Raw genomic sequence first — 13,557 nt, 5'->3', positions numbered from 1 at the left:
GCTTTCACCTTTTTATACGTTCAATCATTGCCTTTATCTCATAAATTTTCTGTAATAATTTTGTTGCGTTTGCCTTTATTCGCTGCGCCCAATTGACGTCACCCTTTTGAAGCACTCCTTTATTTATGCGCGCAGTTATTCGGCGCTCAATTGAGGTCGCCCTTTTGAAGCACTCCTTTATTTATGCGCGCAGTTATTCGGCGCTCAATTGAGGTCGCCCTTTTGAAGCTCGCCTTTATTTACGCGCGCCTTTATTCGGCGCTCAATTGAGGTCGCCCTTTTGAAGATCGCTTTTATTTATGTGCGCTTTTATTCGCCGCGCCCAATTGAGGTCGCCCTTTTGAAGGTCACCTTTTTGTGCGCGCCCTTATTGACGGATACCGAAAGGCAGTGGTATGAGGAGTGAGGGAGGGGTGAATGCAATTAATATTACGTATTACGCTTTCACGTGTGTTGACAAATATTGCATCGGATTGGAACAGTGCACCCTGAGCCAAATCACCACCTCAAATGTGCCCAAATGTACGTGTTACATCTAGATGACGCAGTATATCAACCACAGAGCTAATAATGAGAAACGTAGCTGAAGTCATAAACAATCACCCATTAGCAAACTCTATACAAATGCTACATGAGGTTGAAAGAGAAGCCAATACAAAAGCAGAGGTGGACGGTGTGGCAACAACTACAATTGCATTAGTGCTAATAAAGGACAAAGAACAGGATCCGAGACGATACAATGTTCCCATCGTTAATGAAGTAGCAATTGTGTTTCAAAGTGATGACAGTGAGCCTCCGTTTCAACGCGATATTGTCATGCATTTACGTCCTAATGGAAACAAGGCGCCTACAACGCGCTTCTGAAACACCACAACCACATGAGTCACAGCACCAAAACGAAACCGCTTTAGTACAAATAATGTTTATTTAATTAAATTACATTTCCCAGGATGCGCCCACCCTCCATTAGGTGATTGCCATTCGTGGATTTGCGATTCTTTCGAGAATCGCGGGCTTGCTGGTATTATACTATATGGCCACATGTTTGTGAACACCAGACCATCAAACCTACTGTATATGAGGTTGTTGGACATCCCTTTCCTATACCATCAGCACTAATATGAAGTTACTGCACCTTTGTGGCTATAATAGCCTCCACTCTTCTAGTAAGGCTTTTCACAAGATTTTAGAGTGCGTCCCAAGGAATTTGTCCAAATTCATCCAAAAGAGCATTTAAGTGGTCAGGTACTGCTGCTTGGGACAAGAAGACCTGGTTCACAATTTATGTTCCCATTCATTCCCAAGGTGTTCATTAAAGTTCAGGTCAGGGCTTTGTGCAGGAAACTCAAGTTCCTCAAAACCAATCCCATCAAACCATGGAGGTGGCTTTGTGAACAATGGAACAAACATGCTGGAACAAAAAAAAATGGCTTCCCCAAACTGTTTTCACAAAGTTGGAAGCACACAACTGTCTAAAATGTCTATGTATGCTGTAGCATTAACAGTACCCTTCAGTGGTACATAAAAATGTACTTAGCTCAAACCCTGCCATTATTCCTCCTCCACCAAACTTTACAGTAAACACTGTAAAGTCCAGAAGTTAGTGTTCTCCTAGCATCTGCCAAACCCAAATTTGTTCATCAGCATGCCATATAGAAAAGTGTGATTCATCACTCCAGAGAAGACATTTTCAAAGTCCAATAGCGGCATGTTTTACACCACTCCAGCTGGCACTTGACATTGTGCATACTAACCTTAGGTTTGTGAGCAGCTGCTCGGCAATGGAAACATATTTTATGAAGCTCATGACACACAGTTCTTGCATTGATGTTGCTCTTCCAAGGCAGTCTGCAACTTTGTTGTGAGTGACGCAACAGAATACAGGAATTATGAAATGCTAAGCACTTCAGCACTCAGCAGCTACAATGGTTTACATAATCTACTGCTCAATGGATAAGCTGTTGTTGCTCCTAGATTTTCCACTTCACAATAACAGCACTCACAGTTGACCGGGGCAGATCTAGTAGGGCAGAAATACTTGTGGCAAAGGTGGCAGCTCCCGGCAGTGTCAAGTTGAAAGTCACCCAGCTCTTCAGTACGACCCATTCACTGCCAATGTTTTTCATTGGAGATTAATTATTTGGGTCTCTGAATGTTATGCTACCATAATATGTTTGTTTGCTACTTTATCAGAAGAGGTTAATCTGAGGAAATGATCCATCGAAACTGTTCTGGATACAACTGTATCTCAGGGATAAACGAGTTGTTGATGGTTGTTAGCACCAAGTTCGAACAATTTAATAACATTCGAATGTACTGTACTGTACTTAGATAGATAGATAGATAGATAGATAGATAGATAGATAGATAGATAGATAGATAGATAGATAGATAGATACTTTATTAATCCCATCTATCTATCTATCTAAGGGGAAATTCACAATGTACTTGTCAATTAATTAGTACAAAATCATTTCTGTTAAATACGATGGAAAAATAAAAACATTAGGCTCTGGGTTCAATTTTGCACCAACAAACAAATGGATGGATGAGCCGGTTTTGTATATTATTTTTTTTTTTATAAGCACAGGCTGCAGGTTTACTTATCCTAAAATATCATTGAATCTACCTGTGGTTCGCCTGCTTGAAAATGATCACGCGAACTAAGCTGACAAAAATAATCAAGAAATACGTTAAAATACGTGACTTAAAATTCGACAAAAACTAAACAACGTCAAATGACACATGAAGGCAGTGCTTAAAAAAAGAGAAAAAAAATCCAGACAACCTAAACTATAAGAATACTTAGCTTGAAAAACAAAACACTGTGCAGATGATGGAGAAAACACATCATAAGTAAATATGTAAAATAAAAGAAATACATTAGAAACCAAAGCCAAAAAACATATCCACAATGTTAATGCCTGCAAACAGCATAACCTATCCTAAACATAAACCTTAATAAGGAAATCCATACCGATGGATGGATAGATACCGTTGCTCTGAAAAAACGTACTTACTCGGGGACTTTCCTGAATAGATATTCGTTCAAGTAGCTTCAACATGATTTCAGACCACACTTGTTATCCTTCCTATTTCGAAACCAGTCACCTGATATGACGGGAATCACGTGACCAGAGTGTTCACGGAGATGTCATGTGATCAATGCCCTTTCTCTCTTCATGTGACCGTGGTGAACTTGAACTTGCGGCTCGTGGTTTAGGTATTCTTTACTGTACTACGGAAACAGATTTATTTAAAACTTTTGTATTCAGCGGAGTTATTTTGCTTGTTTGGAATGTTTCGCTGTAAGACGTACAGAAGCACATACGTATTTTTAACAATCCCATGCTAAACTACTTGACGAACGTATTTATTGTATTTGTTGGTTTCGAGTTGTAAATCCTGATACAGCAGTAACAATGTACAATAATCCATGAGTCGCCAGGTTTCCCCGGTTTCTTGCTAAGTTAAAATAGCAACACTGAATAATTGTTTATGTGTTTGTGAGAGTAGCTTGCGATGGACTGATTCTCTGTCCGTGGTTAGTTTCCTGCCTTCGAGCCACATGCAAGCCTGGATAGACTGTGGCTCCTGTAACCTGCAATGGAACTATCTTGAGTATAGAAATAAATGCATGCATGCCATGTCAGTTGACCCCAGAGGTTGATTCTCTAATTGAATATAAGGTGTCAAAATTACCCCTTTTCACAAAATCTCAGAAAAAATGGGGATTGGTAATATAGCCATATGGAGTGTCGTTTTATGGTATTTTGAGGTTGCTGATCACTAATATGATAATATGTATGCTATTTGATTCTTACTGATGGTTCTAGCTCTCTAAGAGACACTTCCAGAAGATTAAAACTGATAAATTTAAAACATAAGCAGGTGTGATAAAATTTTTGACTTTTTTAAATTCAATGATTACAAATATTTTATTTTTTATATTTGATCTTTTATTAGGAATCTAGCCCTCTTTGGACCACAAAGGATTAAAAATGACAAATTTCTATTAAAATCCAGAATATTTAGACTTTAAAAATTTAAACTGAAGTGTACATTTTAGTATTTCAAATATCTGATGCAGCTATTCTTGTTTATTATGTACTTTTTCTCATGAAGTAAATCATTACTTTTCTTATGAACAACCCGAATTATGGCAACTTATGCTAATTCAGACTTTTTCATTTGTTACTGCTTCTGTAAAATCCATTAAAAATGCACTAACCCTTTCTCTCTCACCTCTGCAGATCAGTTATGGGAAATTCCGCCTCGCCTTTGATGATGCCACTACCGGTTTCTGGGCCTGATGACACCACTTCTGGTTCCGGCCCCAATGACGTGTCTTCCGGGCCCAGCCCTAATGACATCACTTCCAATCCCGGCCCTGCTGACCTCACTTCCTATGCCTCATCATAAAACCGCCATTTTGTTCCATCCACTCAGTTCTGTTTTGGACTTGAATCTGTAAACATCTCACATGTAATTGCCTTCTTTGCAGCTGGGTTTCAAGTATACGGGCGGCTGCTCCAAACTTTTTCTGTGGCGTTTGTCTGATTATTTGACATTATCTATATTCTAAACCTGCTTAATCAAATAAAGAAGAACCCTAGATGGAATGCCACTACATTGCAGAGCACACGCACACATAGAGTTGCAAATTTCAGGTGCAGTATAGGAGAAGTCACAGAGAAAACAAACAATGAACTTCAGAAGAATATGCGAACTCTGCACTGACACACTGTAAATTGAAACCAAGTCACAGATGATGTGAGGCAAATTCATCCCAGAATTTGCCTCCATCCATATTCTGAATCTTTTACTGGAATAGAGGATTATGGGGCAAACCCATATCTTAACTGTAGAAATTCCATTCAAGAGAATGGCTAAGTAAAATGTAAAAGTTTAATTCCTAGCTTTTAGCGGTAAGGGAAAAGAAAACACAACCTTTCCATTTACTAACTTATTCCTTATCCTTATTCATGGTTGCATGGAACTGGTGCTTATCCTAGCAGTTGAAGATAGGAACCATCCGTGGGGCAAAGAAAAACAACTAATTACATTTTTATTTTACTTATACATAGGCTATTTTTTTAAAATAAACTTTACTTTTATTTAGACCAAGAAAGTATTTTGTGGTTGTGTAGAAGATCTTATACTTCATGTATTATTAAATTTCATGTCAGCAAATGGAGAATGCATTAAAGCACCTTAACCAACCATGTCATTGTTGAAGGAATCACATGAATTAGAAGAAGCAGTGAATCACTTCATCTTTTCTTACATAGACATTCTTATCTTTACAAGCTGCTTTACAATGATCTATGATTAAATAGTTGCTAGTCAAGGGTTTGGTGCTACTTTGTGGCAGATGATGGTGGAATAACCTCACAACTCTATACTGTATTTAGATCATTAAAAAATATATGTATAAATGCATAATTGTTAATGAAACTATATGCTCACTGTGGCAAATGCATTTGCCATTTTATCTGATATATTTTGGTCTTATGTTTGCTTTGCTAATGCATGTTGGTACACAGTATTTAAAATATCAACCCTGAGTTGAGTCATTTACTGTTTCAATGCTTCCTGTGCTTTGTTAGCAGAATATTTACATAGATGGGACAGCTGTGAGATTACAATCTCTAGATTCTTGCGGATCCACATCACTGAGGATCTCTAACGGTGTCATAACACCTGAAATTCAAACTGTTTCCCTGGATCATTTCTAATTATATAATGTATGGTGTAACACATACATTAAAATACCCCTGTTCATCTCTTACTTTAGAAATTCATATTGTATCATTGTGAAAACATAGTGGTTTGGTATCAACTACACTGAGGATATCAGAAAATCCAAACAAAGCTTCATCCTTTATTAGTTAATCACAATTATTGGTCAATAAATGAAAAAATATTATGTATTCATTACCACTGCCACCATGGTTTAATTATATCATTTATCATTTTTTTAACATTTTCTGGTTCATACTTACCACTGTGTTTATGAATAATACAGTATTAATCCCAGTTTAAGAAGGATCAAATTACAAAGGAGGAGTAGTAAAACTATGATTCTTTCTTAATATCAAATTGACAAAAAATCCTTTTTTTGTGCTTGACTATTCATCTGGTGTTTTTTCTTTTCCTTGAACTCCCATGAGCCAGTTCTGCTGAAGCTGTGAGGGAGCAGCAGTAGTCACAATACCCCCAGAGGTCTTGGTTTAATTTAATCCATGCTAAATGTTTACCTTGTAAAGTTTTTGATTTTCTAGAGTAAACTTATGAAAACTTATACTGTTTTTACCTGCATGCACTGGTAACCAAAATTAGTTACCAATTAACTGTAATTCAGCGGCAGACAATATACCATTCATTTACTGCTGTACTGACATAGGGTTTGCTTTATAGAAAACGTTTTTGATATAATACTTTTGCAAAGTAGTTTATATTCTTATTATAAAGTGCTTTGAGCATGGGAAAGATGCTATATAAGTAAAATGCATTATTATTATTATTAAATTGTTTCTTTGGAAGATATGAATGTATTGAAAGTAGATTGCTTATTAGGTTATTAGTCACTATTATCAAGTGAGACCATCCCTTTGACTGGTTCTCACATTTGGGTTTTATTGTGTACATCAGATATGGGACAGTCCTTCTTTTTCGGTGATTAATGAATTTTATTGTCACTTTCTTAAGGAAATTTGTTCAGAACTGTAGAAATTTAATTGGTTGTGTGATTGTATCTCTCTCAACTGATGAGAATGTTCCACAGAAGTTCTCATAAATTGATTTTAAAGTGAGTGGCAGACATCTTGTTGTTTGTTTCCTCGGGGTATTTAATGAGATTAATAGCTAAACTGTGATTAGCTCACTAGGAGCAGTGATCAATAAACAAAGTTCACAGGATATCATTTTACTTGAAGCTGTAAAACAAAGCTAACACCAGATTGCAAACTCCATACTTTTGCCCAAATACTTGTGAAATCCTCCCTATATTTTCACAGAGTTAAGATGCTATTTAGTGCTTGTAGCAATCTTGTATAACATGATTGCCATGATGTAATAGATCATGTGGCACATGCAACACATGACTGACAACCACCTAGTATAGTAACCAGACACACAAAATGGCAAAGCCCATAAAAACTAAAAGCACAAAATGTCAAAAACTATCCCTAAAATACAAAAAATGACAAAAAACAATTTTATTTAGGCAATGCACACTGAGTCACTGATGTACTTGCTGCTAGGAGGCAACAACTACAACTCTTTCCTTCCAGGAAGTAGAAAGGGGCTCATGAGCATAATCTGTCTGTTTTCCTATTTTAATCAAAAACACCCTATAAGAAATTGTAGGAATGGTAGTTATTGTCTGGGTCTGGTTGTGTTTCATAAAGATTATGCATTTTTAATTTTAAGTGATATTATTTCTAAAATAATTATTTCAGAAAACAAGCAGGTTGGTTCACTTAGAATCTCTATAAGCAAATCAATCTAGCTAAGACACTAACCAAAACTGGTATTTGAAATACTTGTCCCATTGTATCTACTATTAATCCTAATTAGCAAGTACATTCTTTGTGAGTGTTCTTGTTAAAATTCCTGTTTCACCAACGATCACTTGTGAATATAGTGTTTGCACGCCAACATGTTTTAAAGCAATAATGAGAGGAGGTAACTTGTTGTGTCTGCTGCTGAACCATATGGATCACAAACATCAATAGCCTGCACCACCAGTAAAAGCATACATCAACAGGTGATGCAATTTGAAAAATATATGGCCAACATGATGCAGTGATGTTGTCATGGACATAACAACAAAAATAACAAGTCATGCAGTAGAAGTAGAAAACTTGGGAACTTTTAAAAAGAACCTGGAATTATTGAGATAATAAAAGTGAAAATGAATCAATGAGTGTGACATCATAATTGCCTTGTTAAAGATACTCACTCTGTATAGAAAGAATCAAGACAGAAGCAAAATTTCATGGAATCTTTAGAAAAATAATAATTCCTAATCTTCCATCTCTTCCATTAAAGCTAAATTGGGGCTTATTATCAAATAAATCTGACCAGAGTAATTGAAGTTTTTTTTAAAAATTTTGTTCCAATTCCTCCCTTTCCAATATAAACTCAATCCTAGACATGTCTGGACCTTCCCTGGCTTACTGACAACCAAGCCCCTATACTAGGACTTCCCTGGGTCAATGTTTGAACTCAAAGCAATTATTTACATAAAAAATAAAGGAAATTTCTAAGTCCCAATGTGATATCTGCACAGAATTTATGCATTTTCTGGGAGCAATTATTAGCCATTATATCTACAAAATGGAATATACAATTAATACATTTTTGATCACACTCATACCAAAACTTGGCAACGACCCCTCTGATTGTTCAGGTTTCCTCCCAATGCCGTTGATGAATACTGAGACCACGCCACTGACTAAACATCTTCTTCCCCAACACCTACAAACTGTTATTCATAAACTAGTACACAGAGTACAGGCTGTTTTTATTTGGAAAGTCACACCCCTGATAACATCCATTATAACCTGTTATCTGTTATTGATATAACTCCACTTTTATCATTTGCAGCTTCCTGACTCTCCTTGTTTGCAAAAAAGCATCTGATCACACAAACTGAAACATTTTACAGCAAGCTTTGTGTAGAATGGGATTTGGTACAGAATTTATCAACATGATTATTGAGTCTCTATTGTTCCTCATCAGTGTTTATTCTTATAAAATCTAAAATATCATCCCTTTTTTAATTTCCAGCATCCAAGGTTGTCCCCATTCCCTGCTTCCATTCAATTATTTATTTGATCTCCTCACTATTTGCAACTCAGAGCAAGTAAAATAAAAATAAAAATCTCTATATGCTAAAGACATTCTTTTCTTTCCTGGTAATCCCCTCTCAGATCTCCCCAACATTCTTAAATGGTTTAGTTCATATGAAACTGTTTATGTTCCCCCTCCATCCCTTGATCACATACTGACCTTAAATTAGATACTTTCTTCCTCATTTTCTTTGTAACAGAAATAGACCTGGCATTAAGCACTCTACTTTGGCCTGTAACAGACTGGACAAAAGTAAAGTATATTTGTACCAGAACTACAACTTTACTGTTGGGCTTATATCCCCCAAATGAAACTATCTTGGGCTACAAAATTATTTGGCTCAGATTCACTCTTTTTTCTTTAAATCACCAAAGCCAACATATCCCAATAACAAATGCTGTTAAATACCTCAGTTTTGGCATTTCTAATGACTACAGGATATTATCATCTCCAAGTATCACTCTTCTCTTGGTCTCGTGTCCCTCTTTCTTTTCACCCTCATTTAACCATTTTTAAATATTAATATTGTTCCCCGCACAAAATTTGTTAAGTTTTATGTTCCCCTTCCCTCCCCTGATCAAAAAATTCTGAACTTAAATTAGATCCTTTCTTCCTCATTTTCTTTGGAACAGAAATAAACCTGGCATTAAACACTCTACTTTGGCCTGTAACAGACTGGACCAGTCTGGAACTGGACTGGTCCTCCTGCCAATCCACCATCATAGTTCCACATCAAACATAATTTGACTTAAATTTGCATTGTATCTATTACCTCCTTTACTTCTTTGAAAAGGAGGGTCTAACTCTTTGAATTAACTTTTTTTCTTTAAGTAACCAGTGAAAAATCATTTGAATCTCTGTCTTTTGTGACAGACCCACATCCCTATTTTTTAATATGAGGCCTTTCAAATAGGACATGAATTCTCCTTTCTGTCTTTGGCATGTTTGGGCTTTAACATCCTTGGGCATTTCTGTGATGAATTGGGGCCGCAGATGTTCCATTCCAATTTTCACTTCTCTTCTCTTCTCTTTCCATTTATCTATAGCTGAAGTTAGTTTGTAGAACATGTGGAGTTTTCTGCCTTCCTCTTCTGCTGCAGTCTGCTCTTTGATTTTTCTCAGTTGCTCCTTCCTCATGATGAATTAATGGCTACCCTATTTGCTACACTTTGTAAAACTTTTAACAAACCTCTGCTTCTGTATTCAGTCTGGCAAGAAATCATTCCCTCTATCATTTGTCTATCCTGGAAAACTATTTTAAAATGTTAACCTTACATTCAGAAACTCCAATCACCGGCAGACTCAATTTAAATTTGTGAATCATTTGTATCTCACTATTCATAAATGCTTTCATAGGTCCTGTCAGATAACTCACTAAGGCATTACTGCTCTCTAAATACTTGATACTTAATTCTGTCTTCCTCAATTGGTCAGTCATCTCTTCCTCTCTATAATTGCTTCTTGCCACTTGTATTGACTTGCTGCTCAACGTACTGCTTCTTCTATTTTTTTCTTGTCTTGACTTACCCTTCTCCAGCAGAGAGTCCTCTCCCTTGGCACCATCACTAAGAAACTCATATAAACGTCTCGCTGGAAGGTCCCCAACTGCCTGTTATGTTAAGATTTTGTTAATTTTTCCTAGGTTTCAAAAATTTTTCTTATTGACATTCAACTCTTTTTGAATGTGAGAATTTTAAGAATTTGGTTACTTTTTTATGAATTCCAATTTTTTGCTTTATATAAATTCAGTATTGTTTTAGACTTTTATTGGAACTGCCATTTCGAGCTCTTGAAATTTGGGATATATTGGTCAGGTTCTAGTTTAAGTACAAATCAGATAGAAAAATCAACAAAAGTAGTAAATAACCACAAATAAAAGCAATTACACATTTTGAACAAGATTGGGACCGCTGTTGTTGTGATGTTAATAATTGAGGCTTAAACATTCCAAATTACAGACCGCATAACATCTTAATGAATGCCAGCTATGCAGTTAATATATTGCAGTGGTTGTCTTTTTTTGTTTTATTTACTTATTTGTTCAATTATTAAATGTCTATTTTTGAGTGGAGGACTACTTTTAGGCATTACCAGTTCTGTCTCTTGATTGGGAAGTTTTTGATGAAGGATTGAAAAGTATCCAACAGGACCACTTTGAGAGTTGAATCCTTTTTGAGAAGTCAAAATATCAAATACTTTCACCTGATCTGCTGTGAAAAGATTTTTGAATCAAACTGAGTCAAAGAAATGTACTGAACCCAGTTCCAATTATTATAACATTTCTTTTATGGTGGTTGAAAAGATATGCTAGACTACATAATTTTGGCCATTCTAAATCAGAATTTGTCCCCTGAGTAGATCCAATTAGTCCAGAGTTTTGAAAAGAACTAATTCATTATCACTTTCTGTCTTACTAACCATCCTGCATGTTAGGTTAAACAGCAGTTAAAAACCAAAATAGTGTGATTTACTGTGAATGAGTATCTGATTATGCCAGCCATGAACCAGTACCTAATATAAGGTGGGCTCCAGCCTTTTGGCCAGTGGTGCTAGGAGAGCCACTGGTTTAATGTGAACCTAACATACCTGTAACAGTTTACCAAATGGATGGACAGAGCGCTAAGTATTCTTTCACTGAATGCTTAACTGAAGATCCAGACTCTTTATAGCAGCAGCAAATGAATCACCTGCCCAAAGTTGGACATTTACTAGGATTTCAATAGTCAATGATGATTTAATATGGTACCAGGACACACTATAGACAAAAGAAGTATAAACAATGGCAGGTGAAAGGAATATGAAGGGCTGAAAGAGTATCCTTTATCATGATCTAACAAAAAAAACAAAATCTGGGCCATAAATATGTTGTGCAGCACAAGGTCCAGCTGTTGTGAAATCCTGAAACACAAATAGGGAAGCAGTTCTCCAGAAATCCATATGAAAATTAAGGTCTGTGAAACAGAATTTGGCCTCATATCAGATAGCCTAACACCTAATCAAAAAGCATGTTTCAGCCTGCACAGCTCTGAAGTGGGGCTGAGGCCATTAAAGTTTAAAAAATATTCAGAAGGTCACAAAAAATGTAGAGGAAGGAAACTGTGAAACTGAAATCCAAAAATATAAAAGTACTTTATCATTCAAGAACTTATCGCTCATAAAAGAAAACACAAAGTAGTACACGAGAAACAGACAAAAAAAAAGGTTTTATCTAAGGCAAAAAATCCATACAAATTCCAAAGGTGGTACCTTATCCAAGAGCCAGGGATCAAAACCATCCATCCATCCATCCATTATCCAACCCGCTATATCCAAACTACAGGGTCATGGGGGTCTGCTGGAGCCAATCCTAGCCAACACAGGGTGCAAGGCAGGAAACAAACCCTGGGCAGGGCGCCAGCCCTCCAAAGGGTGCACACACACACACACACCCACCCACACACCAAGCACACACCAGGGACAATTTAGGATTGCCAATGCACCTAACCTGCATGTCTTATGACTGTGGGAGGAAACCGGAGTACCCGGAGGAAACCCACGCAGACACGGGGAGAACATGCAAACTCCACGCAGAGAGGACCTGGTGAAGCGAACCCACTGTGCCGCCGGGATCAAAACCACTAAATCCAAAGATGTACAAGATAAACAAAGCCACAAACGATAACCAACTACTTCATGCTCCAATTAGCAACACTAACCACTGTGTGGGCAGGTCAGTGTGAGGCCAACAAGCATTTGCCAACAAGCATTTGAAAAAATTATTATCTACATACATCATACCTGTTCTTTCCACACCAGAATTCTGTAATTCTTTGGAACACAAGCACCATACCACTGGCTTCTTTTCCACAAAGTGAAGGGGCACATGTAGACTTTCTCAGTGGCTTTTTCAGAATTAGCATGGTCCTATGCAATGGTTTGAGAAAAACAAGATGTATCATTCTTGTGAAAAATACAATTCTGATATTGATATCCAACTAATATATGACTATTCATGCCTTTACACTGCCATGTGCTGCATATACTTGACTGGGAAAGGCTTGCACACAGAAGTGCAAATGCTCCTTTAAAAAAAATCTACAAGACAGTCCTCATTTTAATATGTCCAATAGCCTTCAAGCCACAGTGCTAAACTGGAGAGTTTAGGCTGCATATTCACAAACAAACACAAACCCACACGCGCAAACACACAAGTGTATAGAAATCACCAAAAGCCAGGCCCCACAGCCAGAAACAGACTTGCAGCACCTGGCATGAAGACAATTTCATATACTACAAGAAGCAATATTTTTGTAGTTGAGTAATCACATTAAGCATAAATTATGAAAAATTGCTGAAAAAGACAAAGCTGCTAATGAGGAGGAGGAGGTTAGGAGCACACGCTGATACAGTGCATTGTCGCACCCACCACACGACATACCCTACTAACCATTAATGCATAAACACAACTGCAAACATCATCACAGAGTGGCAGTCCTATTTGGTCATAGCATTCAATGTCCCTTTAACATGCATTTTTCACCAGATCACTTTGTTATACCAGAGAACTTTCAGTTTATTTCTATACAGTACCAAGTAAGAATTGGTAGTTTTTATGCCAGTGCAAGAATTTTATGGCTGGGTAATCCTGTGCAGTTATCAGAGGTCATACTTAACGTCTACTATTCAGTATTGCACTGTGTTGGCTCCTGCGCTTTTTTA

General features: G+C 36.9%; 2 protein-coding genes across 4 annotated transcripts in view; one reads left to right on the top strand and one right to left on the bottom strand.

The window, feature by feature from the left end:
• commd8 (COMM domain containing 8) overlaps window positions 1-3,125 on the bottom strand; it is a 184,023-nt gene extending 180,898 nt beyond the window's left edge. The window contains exon 1 of the mRNA XM_051928359.1: window positions 3,021-3,125. Coding sequence (XP_051784319.1) covers window positions 3,021-3,065 — 45 coding nt within the window. The 5' untranslated portion in view covers window positions 3,066-3,125. The remainder of the gene's footprint in view (window positions 1-3,020) is intronic.
• Window positions 1-13,557, top strand: part of atp10d (ATPase phospholipid transporting 10D) — a 221,173-nt gene that overhangs the window by 75,007 nt on the left and 132,609 nt on the right. The gene's annotated exons all lie outside the window — the stretch shown is intronic.

The sequence above is a fragment of the Erpetoichthys calabaricus genome, chromosome 5 (genome assembly GCF_900747795.2).
Source record: "Erpetoichthys calabaricus chromosome 5, fErpCal1.3, whole genome shotgun sequence".
NCBI classification, from domain to species: Eukaryota; Metazoa; Chordata; class Cladistia; order Polypteriformes; family Polypteridae; genus Erpetoichthys; species Erpetoichthys calabaricus.
The sequence above is the reverse complement of the archived record's forward strand: the minus strand, read 5'-3'. Positions and strand labels throughout refer to the sequence as shown.